Raw genomic sequence first — 22,737 nt, 5'->3', positions numbered from 1 at the left:
TGGAGATAAAGCTTGATACCTTAATCATGTGAAGGTCACAGGTCAAATGAATATTTATTTTACAATAATTTCTTGTTTTGGCCATTACTTAAGCATTGATGTCACTATTTTTAACTTCATCGGGGTATGAAATAAATTTTGTTTGCAAGCTGAATCTGCATAGCGGATTCTCACAAAAGTTTGCATACAAATTCAAAAACTGATAATTAATTTTTGAGACTACTTGATAACATAAAATATGTTTATATGTATGATATTATTGATTTTCCAATGGCTTATTAGCTCGCCTATTTGAAGAATAGGGGGAGCTAATGTTGTCATCTGGGCGTCGGCGTCAGCGTTGGCGTCCCATTTCACGTTAAAGTTTTTGAGCAAGTTTCTGTTTCGTCAATTGTTTAAGCTTAAGTCATCATAAATGTTTATGATTTTATTTTCCTAATGTGTATGGATGCTGAACGTGATAATACAACCAATTTGGGGCCCTTTAGGGGTTTTTTGAGTCTGTTAATTTGTCATATTTCCATGTTGTCTGTGTTTACCATAAAAAAGACATTTCAACTTCTGTTGGAGGCAAAATAATATAGATTGAGGGCACTGCTTGATATTTTTAAATAGTAAATACTTTAACATCAACTTCTTCTGAATAGGCGAGCTTTGCTGTTCTCCAACAGCTCTTGTTTTTTCTAAATCGTACGTTATATTAGGATAACATTGGGTTTTCGAGCCATTCTCAGATTTTTTCTTCATAGTAGTATGAAGAACAAGAATCTGTCATTCAGAAAGTCGAATGTGGTATGAAAACAAATAAAAATTAAATATCTCTGTTTGTTCACAAAAAAACTCCTAGACTTTGATTCCACATGTACTGTATTTCAGATGGAGGATTACCAGCAGCTGTTTTTGAAGCTTGACCCACGATTCTTACTAGGGCCAGACTGGGATATTTATGTGATGACATTCCTGGCACTTCTTCTGGGCTTCATTGTGCTTCTCCGGAGGATACGGTAGTCTCAGGCTCCGAGTACATGGAAGTGTTGGTGCTACTACCTAAACCTGATCATTGGCAGAATCCATGCAGCCAGGGATATAAAAGCATTGGCAATATTAGAGGACTATATTTTCTTTGGTGGAGTTGTTTGTGTCTGAATTTCGAATCTACACCAATCCTTTGTTTCAGGTGAAAACATAACTTGTCAGAATGTAAAGGTGATAACTCATTTTCTTGTGGAAATCCATTTCCTGTGTATTCAATATATCGTATAATAACAAACTGAGGTACAAGGGAATTGCAGTATTTCTTTTGTCTTTTCAAATTTGTTTTAGATATTCAGGAATACAAGATCTTCATTATAATGATAAGAAGAGTCACCATACACTGGTAGTTGTCTATGACAGAGTGATATATTTATGTGTTACCTATATATTTATACCAGGATTGGTGGATATTTTCAAACACCTGAATGTGGCTTCAGCAACTGTTCACTTTTCTCTTTACTACATGCTCTTATTTTACTGTCTTGTTTTAACTTCCTTGTTTTAGTTTAACCTCTTTATTCTTTTGTTTTCATTGTACTTGTATGTATTTACATATACAGTGTTTTAGTTTTACCTGTTCCACCAGTACTTGTTGTACTTTTGTACAATACTTGCCTGTGTCACTACCATCAGATGAACAAGAGGAAAACCTGGTGAGTGTGGGGTGGTGATCGTCACAGACAGTGTGAGCTGTAGGATAACAATATGCTAACATAATCTGTAATGTGACAGTTCAGAAAATGGCCTGGACTTAAATAGCCAATACCCCTCTAGAATGATATTGAATGGTAGAGGCCAATGAAAGATACACTTAAGCGTTGAGCTGGATTCAGTTGGCAATTACGGGAGTATGATTGATTCATGACTGAATTCAGTTCAATGTTTATATTTACAGTTGATAACAATTTTGTAATAAAATATCAAATTCATTATCATCAAGGATGGAACCGTCATTTCAACTGCCATCTTTTGTGATTGTAATGTCACAATGATTATGACATCAATATGAGCGGATGGTAGTTCATGGACTGATGAATGCCAACTGCATTTGGTTTGCAGTGAAAATGTAAATATAGTTAATTGAAACAACATTTATCTTTGTCTTTCTCTTGTGTCAATATGTATTGTGGGATTATATTAAAAAGGGATTGTGAATTGTGATGTATTGAGAATTTGTGATGTGAATTTTATATGGAGGAATGTTTTTATATCTTTGTCAAAGCAAATCTATGGTATATATGCAAACCTATATTGATGTTTATTTATTGTGTAGACAGAGTGCATGTATTGAAATTTAGCTAGAAAAGTACATGTATGCTGCAGTATGAGGATGTGACCTTTGTGTGGTGAAAGTGTGATAAAGGTGTAGAGTAGTTGTTGTATATGTTAACCTTATACTGGGTCGCCATGTTTACTGATAACGTTAACATGGTAACCTGCCATGATAATATTACTTTAAGGAAAGGCAATGTTACTATAATAATGTTATATCACGTTGTGTGGTCTAATGTTTGGTTTTTACTTTGTGTGTGTGCCATTTTATTAGTCCACAGTGTCTGTCATCTTCTCCAGGTCTATGAAGGTCAATTATGGAAACAGAAATTATCATAGCTCCTTTAGAGGGAACAGTTATAAAGTTACGTAAAACCAAGGGTTATAACAGACATGTTTTGTTATGCTATTTACCATAGTTGTACCGTAGTTTCATGTATTGTACAAGATAAAATACACATCATGTATGATTGTATTGGTGTAGTTCTCCTACTCCATCATTTTTGCTACAATTTTGTCATGATCATGAAATATCTTATTACTAGTGTCCAGACTTGTAATAAAGAATAGCACATTATTATTGCTTTGAGGACCACCGTTGAATGTGAGGTCACTAAATGAGATTACTGAAGATTTTAGGAGGGAACATAGAGTTAAGTGAACTTAATGATCATGTCTGTTAATTATCATCTGTTAATTATTATGAGTCGGTAATTAGTATATAGGTATACACTTTACTTGACTGATTTGTCTTATGAATTAAGATTAGGAGGTCAAAGTATAGGAAGGCCTTGTAGAGAAAATTTTACACATTTAAAGTATACTAAATACATATAGTAACTATAACGTTGTCTGCTGAATTAAAACTGAGAATGATTGGCCCTCTTACAGGCCAATGATGTCTTCTTCTGTATTTTAAGCAGAACCTGAAAGTAAATCTTAAATCAAGTCACTGTGATTTCTTTTGTTCAATACCATATAAATTCATGATGTTAACATTCCCATAGATTAATTTAATACAATTGACAATGATTAATGTCTCTCCACATGTGTAAGTGTTGTGTGTTTATGTGAATGCAGAAATTATTGTATGTACATAGAACAAATGGAATTGAATGTGTGTATGTATGTATTTTTGAATGAATGTGTGTGAATGTGTGTGAATGTGTTTGAATGTTTGTGAACCTTTTTGAATGTGTACCGATATTTGTGAATGTTTGTGAATGATGCAATGGTGCATTTTATAGATCTCCAAAAGTTTCATACACAATAGAAGTCTAAATCAAGAATAAAAAATACAATTATAAGTTTGTTCATTTGTCTTTATCTTTCTAATGTAATTAACAGTCTGAACATTAATTCACTGATACAACTGAATTTAAAATTAATGCAAAAATCTAAAAGATTTGTTATATTCCAATGGGTGATCAAAATCCTGTTTGTTGCTGAATGATTTTAATTTGGTTTATTTTTATAGAAAAAGTTACTGATGTGTAGATTTACACTTATAGCCGACAGTCATCATAATGATAAAATACAATGAAACAGTCATGTATCGTATGTATAAAGTATGTTTTCATCTGGTGAAGTCTGGAATTACAGCCATGCTATAACCATCCACTACACAGAAAGGTATCATGGCCAAGTTCTACCCTCATGAAACGTGGAAAAAGGATACAAAACAGGAGAAGAGTGATATATTTTATTAATTTTGCAATAATTCTTACAAATTACCCTTGGCAAAATATAGAGTTTAGAATTTGTGTAGTTTTGATAAATATCATACATATTAGTGTTATACATACACATAATCAGTAAATGATAAATAATAAATAGAATTTGTACATGTTGATACATTTCCAACAAATTAAATATTGGACATATTAAAACATCCAGTATGAAGTTGTGTTCTGACGACTCTTGAACTGTTTTAGTAAGAAAATGATCCTGTGAATGAACTTATGCATGCTCTGTAGAGAAAATAATAAGCATTAAGGATCTGCAGTTTAATCATGTTGGCACATGTTTACACTTGTTGAAGGTCCACAAATGAAGGGCAACATCTGTGTTCTTACCAGTGTATAAGTATATGGAAGCACACAATTCACCAAACAGCTATTTGAAATATGTATAATAAACATGTTATATTAAGGTAGCTTCTTATTAGAATAATCTATAACAGTTACTCAAATCTTCAAAAGTCCGGTCAGATTTTAGAATTTCTTTAATGAATTCTGTAGTTACTATGGCCTTAGATATACGGTAATGGGTGACCTTGGGTATCCTTGTAATTGGACATAAGATATACTGTGGCCTTAGTTTTACTGTGAACTAGTGTATTGTGTGAACGTTAATATACTTTGACCATGGAGATGATATGACCTTGAGTATACTGTGTCCTTGTACATATATATACTTCGACCTTGGAGATGCTCTGATCTTGAGTATACTGTGTCCTTGTATGTACTTTGACCTTGGGAATGCTTTGATATTGAGTATACTAGGGCCCATACTATATTGTGACCTTGAAGATACTGTGACCTTGGGAATATTGTGTCTTTGAGTATATTGTGACATTGAGTATACTGTGGAGTATACTGGAGTATACTGGAGCCCATGGTGACCTTGTTTAGACTGTGACCTTTGATATGGTGTGACCTTGTGTATACTGTGACCTTAGAGTTGCTATGACATTGAGTATACTGGGGCCATTAGAACACTATGAACCAATAGGTGTGAGTTGAATTATTGCAATATGTCTGCAGATCTACATTTCCAAAGAAATCATAAAGAGATAGTGTTATTAGCGATAAAGCAATCTTTCTAAAACAGGTATAAAATACTAAAAATAAACCTTCACTCATTGCCAAATGTGTCACATTTAGGGTTAGAATTTTCTTTCATACCAAATCTCACAGTGGTACTAATGTTGTAGACCTAATGAACTCCACCAAGTGTAATTAAGATATATATTGTGATTATCAATGATGTTTCTGACCCATTGATAGTAGCTTGTTAACAAGGCAGTCTGTATAAGTCTGTGTACACTAGTACCTCAGTGATTACAATACCTACTGACAATGCTTACTTTATATGGCAGTAGTATGCTGCATAACTGGCTGTAGAGCAGATAGTCCTTAGGATACAGAGAACTACAAAGTATTATTGTTTGTAATGGTATTCACCAAGGTTGTCTACAAAACAGGCATTGAACTGGATAGAAAAAACCACCAACCTTATCTGTAATCACCTAACTAGCTATTGAGATGCCCCTGTTAGACATTAATCAAACATATACTGACTGGATGTAATCATATACTGACTGGATATAATAAGATATTATTTTGATTACAAAAAATGAGCAGGGGAAAATAAGAATAATATCATTTTGAGGCTGTCAAATATTGCATCCACATATCATAAAATACTGCTGAACTTTGACAGGCTATTATATTGCACAACCAAATCTCTAAAACAATGACTAATATTGATGTAACAATGAAAGGGAGATTCTGTTTACACCTGTGGATCTACTGTTAAAACCACACAACAAATGGCTGTCAGTAAGCTGTGCAAAGTCACCATTAATGTCATCCAGCCTTATCTTAATACTTGTCACTCTTTATCTTTAAAGTAAAAGGTAAAGGCACTAGAAACACTGTAATGATCCGTTGATCCTATTTAACGAAGGGAGATAACCCAGTAATATCTCCTAAAGGATATCAGATACCAACAATGTCAATGAAAGGCACCATTGGGATGCTGATTTGTTGAATGCTGAATGAGTTACAGCTTTAGTGGTAGGAAACAATGTCTATGCCACCAAAGTCTGAGTTACCATAGCTCTCATTATCTCTAACTTTGTTATCCATTGTTTGGGCACATGATGACCAACACTCAGTCTACTTGGTAAAAATCAGAGATTCTTCGGGCAAGCATTACGGCTTTCATTTGTGGTGACACCAAATGTCGATGCAACATTCTCATGGTGGCGGCTGGACTGCGGGCCCATGTCTCAAACACATGTTTCATTGGGTACTCTAGTCGGAAACGCTGCCAGTCTGCCACCGTCTCTACCGATATTCCAACTCTCTCCGCCATCATCCTCCAATCTGCACCTGTGTGGAAGAAAAAATCTAAATGTGAGCGTACTTATTGTTGTTTGTTCATTACTCATTCTTCCTACATTTATTAGTTATAGGTACCTGTCTCTTTAAATAATAGATAAGGTGAGGTAACAATTTCCCAGACTTAGCAAGTGAGATAAACAATACATTGATAACTGTTGAAATACTTTACGAACCCCTTTGTAACTTTGTAACTAATACTAACCGTTGGCCTTGAACAGACTGAGCTCACTAACCAGGTAGTGCTGGAGACCAGGGTCCATCTTAGTGACCAATGTATCTCCAGGCAGTTTCTTCACCGGCTGTAACAATTATACACTATCAATCACACTACCAAGGCTGTAACAATTATACACTATCATCCACACTACCAAGGCTGTAACAATTATACACTATCATCCACACTACCAAGGCTGTAACAATTATACACTATCACTCACACTACCAAGGCTGTAACAATTATACACTATCAACCACACTACCAAGGCTGTAACAATTATACACTATCATCCACACTACCAAGGCTGTAACAATTATACACTATCATCCACACTACCAAGGCTGTAACAATTATACACTATCATCCACACTACCAAGGCTGTAACAATTATACACTATCAACCACACTACCAAGGCTGTAACAATTATACACTATCATCCACACTACCAAGGCTGTAACAATTATACACTATCATTCACACTACCAAGGCTGTAACAATTATACACTATCATCCACACTACCAAGGCTGTAACAATTATACACTATCATACACTATCACTCACACTACCAAGGCTGTAACAATTATACACTATCATCCACACTACCAAGGCTGTAACAATTATACACTATCAATCACACTACCAAGGCTGTAACAATTATACACTATCATCCACACTACCAAGGCTGTAACAATTATACACTATCAACCACACTACCAAGGCTGTAACAATTATACACTATCATCCACACTACCAAGGCTGTAACAATTATACACTATCACTCACACTACCAAGGCTGTAACAATTATACACTATCATCCACACTACCAAGGCTGTAACAATTATACACTATCATTCACACTACCAAGGCTGTAACAATTATACACTATCAATCACACTACCAAGGCTGTAACAATTATACACTATCAATCACACTACCAAGGCTGTAACAATTATACACTATCAACCACACTACCAAGGCTGTAACAATTATACACTATCAACCACACTACCAAGGCTGTAACAATTATACACTATCATCCACACTACCAAGGCTGTAACAATTATACACTATCATCCACACTACCAAGGCTGTAACAATTATACACTATCAATCACACTACCAAGGCTGTAACAATTATACACTATCAATCACACTACCAAGGCTGTAACAATTATACACTATCAACCACACTACCAAGGCTGTAACAATTATACACTATCAACCACACTACCAAGGCTGTAACAATTATACACTATCAATCACACTACCAAGGCTGTAACAATTATACACTATCATCCACACTACCAAGGCTGTAACAATTATACACTATCAATCACACTACCAAGGCTGTAACAATTATACACTATCAATCACACTACCAAGGCTGTAACAATTATACACTATCAATCACACTACCAAGGCTGTAACAATTATACACTATCATCCACACTACCAAGGCTGTAACAATTATACACTATCAACCACACTACCAAGGCTGTAACAATTATACAATCATCACACACTACCAAGGCTGTAACAATTATACACTATCAATCACACTACCAAGGCTGTAACAATTATACACTATCAATCACACTACCAAGGCTGTAACAATTATACACTATCAATCACACACTACCAAGGCTGTAACAATTATACACTATCAATCACACTACCAAGGCTGTAACAATTATACACTATTCAATCACACTACCAAGGCTGTAACAATTATACACTATCAATCACACTACCAAGGCTGTAACAATTATACACTATCAATCACACTACCAAGGCTGTAACAATTATACACTATCAATCACACTACCAAGGCTGTAACAATTATACACTATCATCCACACTACCAAGGCTGTAACAATTATACACTATCATCCACACTACCAAGGCTGTAACAATTATACACTATCAACTCACACTACCAAGGCTGTAACAATTATACACTATCATCCACACTACCAAGGCTGTAACAATTATACACTATCATCCACACTACCAAGGCTGTAACAATTATACACTATCATCCACACTACCAAGGCTGTAACAATTATACACTATCATCCACACTACCAAGGCTGTAACAATTATACACTATCATCCACACTACCAAGGCTGTAACAATTATACACTATCATCCACACTACCAAGGCTGTAACAATTATACACTATCAATCACACTACCAAGGCTGTAACAATTATACACTATCATCCACACTACCAAGGCTGTAACAATTATACACTATCATCCACACTACCAAGGCTGTAACAATTATACACTATCATCCACACTACCAAGGCTGTAACAATTATACACTATCATCACACTACCAAGGCTGTAACAATTATACACTATCATCCACACTACCAAGGCTGTAACAATTATACACTATCATCACACTACCAAGGCTGTAACAATTATACACTATCATCCACACTACCAAGGCTGTAACAATTATACACTATCAACCACACTACCAAGGCTGTAACAATTATACACTATCACTCACACTACCAAGGCTGTAACAATTATACACTATCAATCACACTACCAAGGCTGTAACAATTATACACTATCACTCACACTACCAAGGCTGTAACAATTATACACTATCAACCACACTACCAAGGCTGTAACAATTATACACTATCAACCACAATACCAAGGCTGTAACAATTATACACTATCATCCACACTACCAAGGCTGTAACAATTATACACTATCACTCACACTACCAAGGCTGTAACAATTATACACTATCCATCACACTACCAAGGCTGTAACAATTATACACTATCATCCACACTACCAAGGCTGTAACAATTATACACTATCATCCACACTACCAAGGCTGTAACAATTATACACTATCATCCACACTACCAAGGCTGTAACAATTATACAATTCATACACTACAGGCTGTAACAATTATACACTATCACACACTACCAAGGCTGTAACAATTATACACTATCATCCACACTACCAAGGCTGTAACAATTATACACTATCATCCACACTACCAAGGCTGTAACAATTATACACTATCATCCACACTACCAAGGCTGTAACAATTATACACTATCATCCACACTACCAAGGCTGTAACAATTATACACTATCATCCACACTACCAAGGCTGTAACAATTATACACTATCATCCACACTACCAAGGCTGTAACAATTATACACTATCATCCACACTACCAAGGCTGTAACAATTATACACTATCATCCACACTACCAAGGCTGTAACAATTATACACTATCATCCACACTACCAAGGCTGTAACAATTATACACTATCATCCACACTACCAAGGCTGTAACAATTATACACTATCATCCACACTACCAAGGCTGTAACAATTATACACTATCACTCACACTACCAAGGCTGTAACAATTATACACTATCATCCACACTACCAAGGCTGTAACAATTATACACTATCATCCACACTACCAAGGCTGTAACAATTATACACTATCATCACACACTACCAAGGCTGTAACAATTATACACTATCATCCACACTACCAAGGCTGTAACAATTATACACTATCAACCACACATACCAAGGCTGTAACAATTATACACTATCATCCACACTACCAAGGCTGTAACAATTATACACTATCATCCACACTACCAAGGCTGTAACAATTATACACTATCATCCACACTACCAAGGCTGTAACAATTATACACTATCAATCACACTACCAAGGCTGTAACAATTATACACTATCATCCACACTACCAAGGCTGTAACAATTATACACTATCATCCACACTACCAAGGCTGTAACAATTATACACTATCATCCACACTACCAAGGCTGTAACAATTATACACTATCAATCCACACTACCAAGGCTGTAACAATTATACACTATCATCCACACTACCAAGGCTGTAACAATTATACACTATCATCCACACTACCAAGGCTGTAACAATTATACACTATCATCCACACTACCAAAGGCTGTAACAATTATACACTATCATCCACACTACCAAGGCTGTAACAATTATACACTATCATCCACACTACCAAGGCTGTAACAATTATACACTATCATCCACACTACCAAGGCTGTAACAATTATACACTATCATCCACACTACCAAGGCTGTAACAATTATACACTATCAATCCACACTACCAAGGCTGTAACAATTATACACTATCATCCACACTACCAAGGCTGTAACAATTATACACTATCACCACACTACCAAGGCTGTAACAATTATACACTATCATCCACACTACCAAGGCTGTAACAATTATACACTATCATCCACACTACCAAGGCTGTAACAATTATACACTATCATCCACACTACCAAGGCTGTAACAATTATACACTATCACTCACACTACCAAGGCTGTAACAATTATACACTATCATCCACACTACCAAGGCTGTAACAATTATACACTATCATCCACACTACCAAGGCTGTAACAATTATACACTATCATCCACACTACCAAGGCTGTAACAATTATACACTATCACATCACACACTACCAAGGCTGTAACAATTATACACTATCATCCACACTACCAAGGCTGTAACAATTATACACTATCACTCACACTACCAAGGCTGTAACAATTATACACTATCATCCACACTACCAAGGCTGTAACAATTATACACTATCAATCCACACTACCAAGGCTGTAACAATTATACACTATCAACCACACTACCAAGGCTGTAACAATTATACACTATCAACCACACTACCAAGGCTGTAACAATTATACACTATCATCCACACTACCAAGGCTGTAACAATTATACACTATCAACCACACTACCAAGGCTGTAACAATTATACACTATCAATCACACTACCAAGGCTGTAACAATTATACACTATCATCCACACTACCAAGGCTGTAACAATTACAATATACACTATCATCACACACTACCAAGGCTGTAACAATTATACACTATCACCACACTACCAAGGCTGTAACAATTATACACTATCAACCACACTACCAAGGCTGTAACAATTATACACTATCATCCACACTACCAAGGCTGTAACAATTATACACTATCATCCACACTACCAAGGCTGTAACAATTATACACTATCAACCACACTACCAAGGCTGTAACAATTATACACTATCATCCACACTACCAAGGCTGTAACAATTATACACTATCATCCACACTACCAAGGCTGTAACAATTATACACTATCATCCACACTACCAAGGCTGTAACAATTATACACTATCAATCACACTACCAAGGCTGTAACAATTATACACTATCATCCACACTACCAAGGCTGTAACAATTATACACTATCATCCACACTACCAAGGCTGTAACAATACATATCACACACTACCAAGCTCAATTAACCACACTACCAAGGCTGTAACAATTATACACTATCACCACACTACCAAGGCTGTAACAATTATACACTATCATCCACACTACCAAGGCTGTAACAATTATACACTATCATCCACACTACCAAGGCTGTAACAATTATACACTATCATCACACTACCAAGGCTGTAACAATTATACACTATCATCCACACTACCAAGGCTGTAACAATTATACACTATCATCCACACTACCAAGGCTGTAACAATTATACACTATCACCACACTACTACCAAGGCTGTAACAATTATACACTATCACTCACACTACCAAGGCTGTAACAATTATACACTATCATCCACACTACCAAGGCTGTAACAATTATACACTATCATCCACACTACCAAGGCTGTAACAATTATACACTATCATCCACACTACCAAGGCTGTAACAATTATACACTATCATCCACACTACCAAGGCTGTAACAATTATACACTATCATCCACACTACCAAGGCTGTAACAATTATACACTATCATCCACACTACCAAGGCTGTAACAATTATACACTATCATCCACACTACCAAGGCTGTAACAATTATACAATATCAATCACACTACCAAGGCTGTAACAATTATACACTATCAACCACACTACCAAGGCTGTAACAATTATACACTATCATCCACACTACCAAGGCTGTAACAATTATACACTATCAATCACACTACCAAGGCTGTAACAATTATACACTATCATCCACACTACCAAGGCTGTAACAATTATACACTATCATCCACACTACCAAGGCTGTAACAATTATACACTATCACTCACACTACCAAGGCTGTAACAATTATACACTATCATCCACACTACCAAGGCTGTAACAATTATACACTATCATCCACACTACCAAGGCTGTAACAATTATACACTATCACTCACACTACCAAGGCTGTAACAATTATACACTATCAATCACACTACCAAGGCTGTAACAATTATACACTATCAATCACACTACCAAGGCTGTAACAATTATACACTATCATCCACACTACCAAGGCTGTAACAATTATACACTATCAATCACACTACCAAGGCTGTAACAATTATACACTATCATCCACACTACCAAGGCTGTAACAATTATACACTATCAATCACACTACCAAGGCTGTAACAATTATACACTATCACTCACACTACCAAGGCTGTAACAATTATACACTATCATCCACACTACCAAGGCTGTAACAATTATACACTATCATCCACACTACCAAGGCTGTAACAATTATACACTATCATCCACACTACCAAGGCTATAAACAATTATACACTATCATCCACACTACCAAGGCTGTAACAATTATACACTATCACTCACACTACCAAGGCTGTAACAATTATACACTATCATCCACACTACCAAGGCTGTAACAATTATACACTATCACCACACTACCAAGGCTGTAACAATTATACACTATCAACCACACTACCAAGGCTGTAACAATTATACACTATCATCCACACTACCAAGGCTGTAACAATTATACACTATCAACCACACTACCAAGGCTGTAACAATTAACAATTACACTACACTTATACACTATCACACACTACCAAGGCTGTAACAATTATACACTATCATCCACACTACCAAGGCTGTAACAATTATACACTATCAATCACACTGCCAAGGCTGTAACAATTATACACTATCATCCACACTACCAAGGCTGTAACAATTATACACTATCATCCACACTACCAAGGCTGTAACAATTATACACTATCATCACACTACCAAGGCTGTAACAATTATACACTATCAATCCACACTACCAAGGCTGTAACAATTATACACTATCATCCACACTACCAAGGCTGTAACAATTATACACTATCAATCACACACTACCAAGGCTGTAACAATTATACACTATCATCCACACTACCAAGGCTGTAACAATTATACACTATCAATCCACACTACCAAGGCTGTAACAATTATACACTATCAATCCACACTACCAAGGCTGTAACAATTATACACTATCAATCACACTACCAAGGCTGTAACAATTATACACTATCAATCACACTACCAAGGCTGTAACAATTATACACTATCATCCACACTACCAAGGCTGTAACAATTATACACTATCAACCACACTACCAAGGCTGTAACAATTATACACTATCAATCACACTACCAAGGCTGTAACAATTATACACTATCAATCACACTACCAAGGCTGTAACAATTATACACTATCACTATCATCCACACTACCAAGGCTGTAACAATTATACACTATCAACCACACTACCAAGGCTGTAACAATTATACACTATCAATCACACTACCAAGGCTGTAACAATTATACACTATCAACCACACTACCAAGGCTGTAACAATTATACACTATCATCCACACTACCAAGGCTGTAACAATTATACACTATCAATCACACTACCAAGGCTGTAACAATTATACACTATCAACCACACTACCAAGGCTGTAACAATTATACACTATCACTCACACTACCAAGGCTGTAACAATTATACACTATCAATCACACTACCAAGGCTGTAACAATTATACACTATCATCACACACTACCAAGGCTGTAACAATTATACACTATCAATCACACTACCAAGGCTGTAACAATTATACACTATCAATCACACTACCAAGGCTGTAACAATTATACACTATCAATCACACTACCAAGGCTGTAACAATTATACACTATCATCCACACTACCAAGGCTGTAACAATTATACACTATCATCCACACTACCAAGGCTGTAACAATTATACACTATCAATCACACTACCAAGGCTGTAACAATTATACACTATCAATCACACTACCAAGGCTGTAACAATTATACACTATCAATCACACTACCAAGGCTGTAACAATTATACACTATCATCCACACTACCAAGGCTGTAACAATTATACACTATCATCCACACTACCAAGGCTGTAACAATTATACACTATCATCCACACTACCAAGGCTGTAACAATTATACACTATCATCCACACTACCAAGGCTGTAACAATTATACACTATCACTCACACTACCAAGGCTGTAACAATTATACACTATCAACCACACTACCAAGGCTGTAACAATTATACACTATCATCCACACTACCAAGGCTGTAACAATTATACACTATCATCCACACTACCAAGGCTGTAACAATTATACACTATCAATCCACACTACCAAGGCTGTAACAATTATACACTATCACTCACACTACCAAGGCTGTAACAATTATACACTATCAACTCACACTACCAAGGCTGTAACAATTATACACTATCATCCACACTACCAAGGCTGTAACAATTATACACTATCAATCACACTACCAAGGCTGTAACAATTATACACTATCAATCACACTACCAAGGCTGTAACAATTATACACTATCACTCACACTACCAAGGCTGTAACAATTATACACTATCATCCACACTACCAAGGCTGTAACAATTATACACTATCAATCCACACTACCAAGGCTGTAACAATTATACACTATCACTCACACTACCAAGGCTGTAACAATTATACACTATCACTCACACTACCAAGGCTGTAACAATTATACACTATCAACACACTACCAAGGCTGTAACAATTATACACTATCATCACACTACCAAGGCTGTACAATATACACTACCACACTACCAAGGCTGTAACAATTATACACTATCACTCACACTACCAAGGCTGTAACAATTATACACTATCATCCACACTACCAAGGCTGTAACAATTATACACTATCAACCACACTACCAAGGCTGTAACAATTATACACTATCACTCACACTACCAAGGCTGTAACAATTATACACTATCATCCACACTACCAAGGCTGTAACAATTATACACTATCAATCACACTACCAAGGCTGTAACAATTATACACTATCACTCACACTACCAAGGCTGTAACAATTATACACTATCAACCACACTACCAAGGCTGTAACAATTATACACTATCATCCACACTACCAAGGCTGTAACAATTATACACTATCATCCACACTACCAAGGCTGTAACAATTATACACTATCAATCACACTACCAAGGCTGTAACAATTATACACTATCATCCACACTACCAAGGCTGTAACAATTATACACTATCACTCACACTACCAAGGCTGTAACAATTATACACTATCAACCACACTACCAAGGCTGTAACAATTATACACTATCATCCACACTACCAAGGCTGTAACAATTATACACTATCAATCACACTACCAAGGCTGTAACAATTATACACTATCACTCACACTACCAAGGCTGTAACAATTATACACTATCATCCACACTACCAAGGCTGTAACAATTATACACTATCATCCACACTACCAAGGCTGTAACAATTATACACTATCAATCACACTACCAAGGCTGTAACAATTATACACTATCACTCACACTACCAAGGCTGTAACAATTATACACTATCATCCACACTACCAAGGCTGTAACAATTATACACTATCACTCACACTACCAAGGCTGTAACAATTATACACTATCACTCACACTACCAAGGCTGTAACAATTATACACTATCATCCACACTACCAAGGCTGTAACAATTATACACTATCAACCACACTACCAAGGCTGTAACAATTATACACTATCAACCACACTACCAAGGCTGTAACAATTATACACTATCACCACACTACCAAGGCTGTAACAATTATACACTATCACTCACACTACCAAGGCTGTAACAATTATACACTATCACTCACACTACCAAGGCTGTAACAATTATACACTATCATCACACTACCAAGGCTGTAACAATTATACACTATCACTCACACTACCAAGGCTGTAACAATTATACACTATCACTCACACTACCAAGGCTGTAACAATTATACACTATCACTCACACTACCAAGGCTGTAACAATTATACACTATCACTCACACTACCAAGGCTGTAACAATTATACACTATCACTCACACTACCAAGGCTGTAACAATTATACACTATCACTCACACTACCAAGGCTGTAACAATTATACACTATCACTCACACTACCAAGGCTGTAACAATTATACACTATCACTCACACTACCAAGGCTGTAACAATTATACACTATCAACCACACTACCAAGGCTGTAACAATTATACACTATCACTCACACTACCAAGGCTGTAACAATTATACACTATCATCCACACTACCAAGGCTGTAACAATTATACACTATCAATCACACTACCAAGGCTGTAACAATTATACACTATCATCCACACTACCAAGGCTGTAACAATTATACACTATCATCCACACTACCAAGGCTGTAACAATTATACACTATCATCCACACTACCAAGGCTGTAACAATTATACACTATCATCCACACTACCAAGGCTGTAACAATTATACACTATCACTCCACACTACCAAGGCTGTAACAATTATACACTATCATCCACACTACCAAGGCTGTAACAATTATACACTATCATCCACACTACCAAGGCTGTAACAATTATACACTATCATCCACACTACCAAGGCTGTAACAATTATACACTATCATCCACACTACCAAGGCTGTAACAATTATACACTATCATCCACACTACCAAGGCTGTAACAATTATACACTATCATCCACACTACCAAGGCTGTAACAATTATACACTATCATCCACACTACCAAGGCTGTAACAATTATACACTATCATCCACACTACCAAGGCTGTAACAATTATACACTATCAATCCACACTACCAAGGCTGTAACAATTATACACTATCACCACACTACCAAGGCTGTAACAATTATACACTATCATCCACACTACCAAGGCTGTAACAATTATACACTATCATCCACACTACCAAGGCTGTAACAATTATACACTATCACTCACACTACAAGGCTGTAACAATTATACACTATCACTCACACTACCAAGGCTGTAACAATTATACACTATCACTCACACTACCAAGGCTGTAACAATTATACACTATCACTCACACTACCAAGGCTGTAACAATTATACACTATCAACCACACTACCAAGGCTGTAACAATTATACACTATCACTCACACTACCAAGGCTGTAACAATTATACACTATCACCACACTACCAAGGCTGTAACAATTATACACTATCACTCACACTACCAAGGCTGTAACAATTATACACTATCACTCACACTACCAAGGCTGTAACAATTATACACTATCAACCACACTACCAAGGCTGTAACAATTATACACTATCATCCACACTACCAAGGCTGTAACAATTATACACTATCATCACACTACCAAGGCTGTAACAATTATACACTATCATCCACACTACCAAGGCTGTAACAATTATACACTATCAACCACACTACCAAGGCTGTAACAATTATACACTATCACTCACACTACCAAGGCTGTAACAATTATACACTATCACTCACACTACCAAGGCTGTAACAATTATACACTATCACTCACACTACCAAGGCTGTAACAATTATACACTATCAACCACACTACCAAGGCTGTAACAATTATACACTATCATCCACACTACCAAGGCTGTAACAATTATACACTATCATCCACACTACCAAGGCTGTAACAATTATACACTATCAACCACACTACCAAGGCTGTAACAATTATACACTATCACTCCACACTACCAAGGCTGTAACAATTATACACTATCATCCACACTACCAAGGCTGTAACAATTATACACTATCAACACACTACCAAGGCTGTAACAATTATACACTATCATCCACACTACCAAGGCTGTAACAATTATACACTATCATCCACACTACCAAGGCTGTAACAATTATACACATATCACCACACTACCAAGGCTGTAACAATTATACACTATCATCCACACTACCAAGGCTGTAACAATTATACACTATCAACCACACTACCAAGGCTGTAACAATTATACACTATCATCCACACTACCAAGGCTGTAACAATTATACACTATCATCCACACTACCAAGGCTGTAACAATTATACACTATCATCCACACTACCAAGGCTGTAACAATTATACACTATCACCACACTACCAAGGCTGTAACAATTATACACTATCACACACTACCAAGGCTGTAACAATTATACACTATCATCCACACTACCAAGGCTGTAACAATTATACACTATCATCACACTACCAAGGCTGTAACAATTATACACTATCATCACACTACCAAGGCTGTAACAATTATACACTATCACCACACTACCAAGGCTGTAACAATTATACACTATCACTCACACTACCAAGGCTGTAACAATTATACACTATCAATCACACTACCAAGGCTGTAACAATTATACACTATCAACATCCAAGGCGTAACAATTATACACTATCACAAGGCTGTAACAATTATACACTATCACTCACACTACCAAGGCTGTAACAATTATACACTATCACTCACACTACCAAGGCTGTAACAATTATACACTATCACTCACACTACCAAGGCTGTAACAATTATACACTATCACTCACACTACCAAGGCTGTTACAATTATACACTATCACTCACACTACCAAGGCTGTAACAATTATACACTATCACTCCACACTACCAAGGCTGTAACAATTATACACTATCAACCACACTACCAAGGCTGTAACAATTATACACTATCACTCACACTACCAAGGCTGTAAACAATTATACACTATCACTCACACTACCAAGGCTGTAAACAATTATACACTATCACTCACACTACCAAGGCTGTAAACAATTATACACTATCACTCACACTACCAAGGCTGTAAACAATTATACACTATCACTCACACTACCAAGGCTGTAACAATTATACACTATCACTCACACTACCAAGGCTGTAACAATTATACACTATCAACCACACTACCAAGGCTGTAAACAATTATACAATTAACAATTATACACTATCATCCACACTACCAAGGCTGTAACAATTATACACTATCATCCACACTACCAAGGCTGTAACAATTATACACTATCATCCACACTACCAAGGCTGTAACAATTATACACTATCATCCACACTACCAAGGCTGTAACAATTATACACTATCATCCACACTACCAAGGCTGTAACAATTATACACTATCATCCACACTACCAAGGCTGTAACAATTATACACTATCATCCACACTACCAAGGCTGTAACAATTATACACTATCATCCACACTACCAAGGCTGTAACAATTATACACTATCATCCACACTACCAAGGCTGTAACAATTATACACTATCATCCACACTACCAAGGCTGTAACAATTATACACTATCATCCACACTACCAAGGCTGTAACAATTATACACTATCAACCACACTACCAAGGCTGTAACAATTATACAATATCATCCACACTACCAAGGCTGTAACAATTATACACTATCATCCACACTACCAAGGCTGTAACAAATTATACACTATCATCCACACTACCAAGGCTGTAAACAATTATACACTATCACTCCACACTACCAAGGCTGTAACAATTATACACTATCATCCACACTACCAAGGCTGTAACAATTATACACCACACTACCAAGGCTGTAACAATTATACACTATCATCCACACTACCAAGGCTGTAACAATTATACACTATCACTCACACTACAAGGCTGTAACAATTATACACTATCACTCACACTACCAAGGCTGTAACAATTATACACTATCATCCACACTACCAAGGCTGTAACAATTATACACTATCATCCACACTACCAAGGCTGTAACAATTATACACTATCATCCACACTACCAAGGCTGTAACATTATACACTATCAACTCACACTACCAAGGCTGTAACAATTATACACTATCACTCACACTACCAAGGCTGTAACAATTATACACTATCACTCCACACTACCAAGGCTGTAACAATTATACACTATCAATCACACTACCAAGGCTGTAACAATTATACAATATCATCCACACTACCAAGGCTGTAACAATTATACACTATCATCCACACTACCAAGGCTGTAACAATTATACACTATCAACTCACACTACCAAGGCTGTAACAATTATACACTATCAATCACACTACCAAGGCTGTAACAATTATACACTATCAACCACACTACCAAGGCTGTAACAATTATACACTATCAATCTCACACTACCAAGGCTGTAACAATTATACACTATCACTCACACCAAGGCTGTAAACAATTATATACACTATCATTCACCACACTACCAAGGCTGTAACAATTATACACTATCACTCACACTACAAGGCTGTAACAATTATACACTACATCAACTCACACTATCCAAGCTGTAACAATTATACACTATCAATTCACACTACCAAGGCTGTAACAATTATACACTATCACACTACCAAGAGCTGTAACAATTATACACAAATGTCACACACTATCAAGGCTGTAACAATTATACACTATCACACAACTATCAAGGCTGTAACCAAGGCTGTAACAATTAATAAAGACATGTATCACTATTTGTCAAAACTATTCCTGACAGTAAAACTCACTTTAAATTGAATCAGGCTTATGGAAGTAACAACCCTTGTAATGTATACTGAAAATGTAGACACTATCATAAATAAGTGATACCTTGTGTGACATTGGTAATCTATGGGTACTAATGTGGCTTTGGGTATGTCTCTTATATAACGAGTGGCATTGGATGATCTATGGAGTACTAAGTGTGGCCTTTACCATATCACTCGGTACGGCTATTAGGGTATATTTGGGTACTTGTATTTCCTGGGTTATATCTGGGTACTTGTATGGCCTGTATTATATCTGGGTACTTGTATTTCCTGGGTTATATCTGGGTACTTGTATGGCCTGGGTTAAATCTGGGTACTTGTATTTCCTGGGTTATATCTGGGTACTTGTATGACCTGTGTCATATCTGGCACTTGTATTTCCTGGGTTATATCTGGGTACTTGTATGACCTGTGTTACGTCTTGGTACTTGTATGGCATGTGTTATATCTAGGTACTTTTATGGCCTGGGTTATATCTGGGTACTTGTGTGACATGTGTTATATCTGGGTACTTGTACAATGTATGGCCTGTGTTATATCTGGGTACTTGTATGACCTGTGTCATATCTGGCACTTGTATTACCTGGGTTATATCTGGGTTTTTGTATTACCTGAATTATATCTTGGTACTTGTATGACATGTGTTATATCTGGGTACTTGTATTTCCTGGGTTATATCTGGGTACTTGTACAATGTATGGCCTGTGTTATATCTGGGTACTTGTATGACCTGGGTTATATCTAGGTATATGTATTACCTGGGTTATATCTGGGTACTTGTATGAAATGTGTTATATGTGTTATATCTGGGTACTTGTATGACATGTGTTATATCTGGGTACTTGTATGACATGTGTTATATCTGGGTACTTGTATGACCTGGGTTATATATCTTGGTACTTGTATGACATGTGTTATCTCTGGGTACTTGTATGACCTGGGTTATATCTTGGTACTTGTATGGCATGTGTTATATCT

At 36.4% G+C, this 22,737-nt stretch overlaps 2 protein-coding genes across 7 annotated transcripts in view; one reads left to right on the top strand and one right to left on the bottom strand.

Moving 5' to 3' along the window:
- Positions 1–3,614, top strand: part of LOC138319319 (protein sel-1 homolog 1-like) — a 46,533-nt gene extending 42,919 nt beyond the window's left edge. For 4 of the 5 annotated variants that reach the window (XM_069262390.1, XM_069262391.1, XM_069262392.1 and 1 more), the window contains one exon: positions 877–3,614. In XM_069262390.1, the coding sequence (XP_069118491.1) occupies positions 877–1,008 (132 nt within the window). In that variant the 3' untranslated portion in view covers positions 1,009–3,614. The remainder of the gene's footprint in view (positions 1–876) is intronic. The other variant, XR_011207991.1, reaches the window with a different exon arrangement.
- A 381-nt stretch (positions 3,615–3,995) lies between these two features.
- The window catches only part of LOC138319321 (uncharacterized), a 36,765-nt gene continuing 18,023 nt past the window's right edge, over positions 3,996–22,737 (bottom strand). For both annotated transcript variants that reach the window (XM_069262395.1, XM_069262394.1), the window contains 2 exons: positions 6,640–6,736; positions 3,996–6,425 (listed from right to left, as the gene is read on the bottom strand). In XM_069262395.1, the coding sequence (XP_069118496.1) occupies positions 6,205–6,425; positions 6,640–6,736 (318 nt within the window). In that variant the 3' untranslated portion in view covers positions 3,996–6,204. The remainder of the gene's footprint in view (positions 6,426–6,639; positions 6,737–22,737) is intronic.

Source organism: Argopecten irradians, chromosome 3 (genome assembly GCF_041381155.1).
Source record: "Argopecten irradians isolate NY chromosome 3, Ai_NY, whole genome shotgun sequence".
Taxonomy (NCBI): Eukaryota; Metazoa; Mollusca; class Bivalvia; order Pectinida; family Pectinidae; genus Argopecten; species Argopecten irradians.
This window is presented reverse-complemented; position numbering and strand designations above follow the sequence as displayed.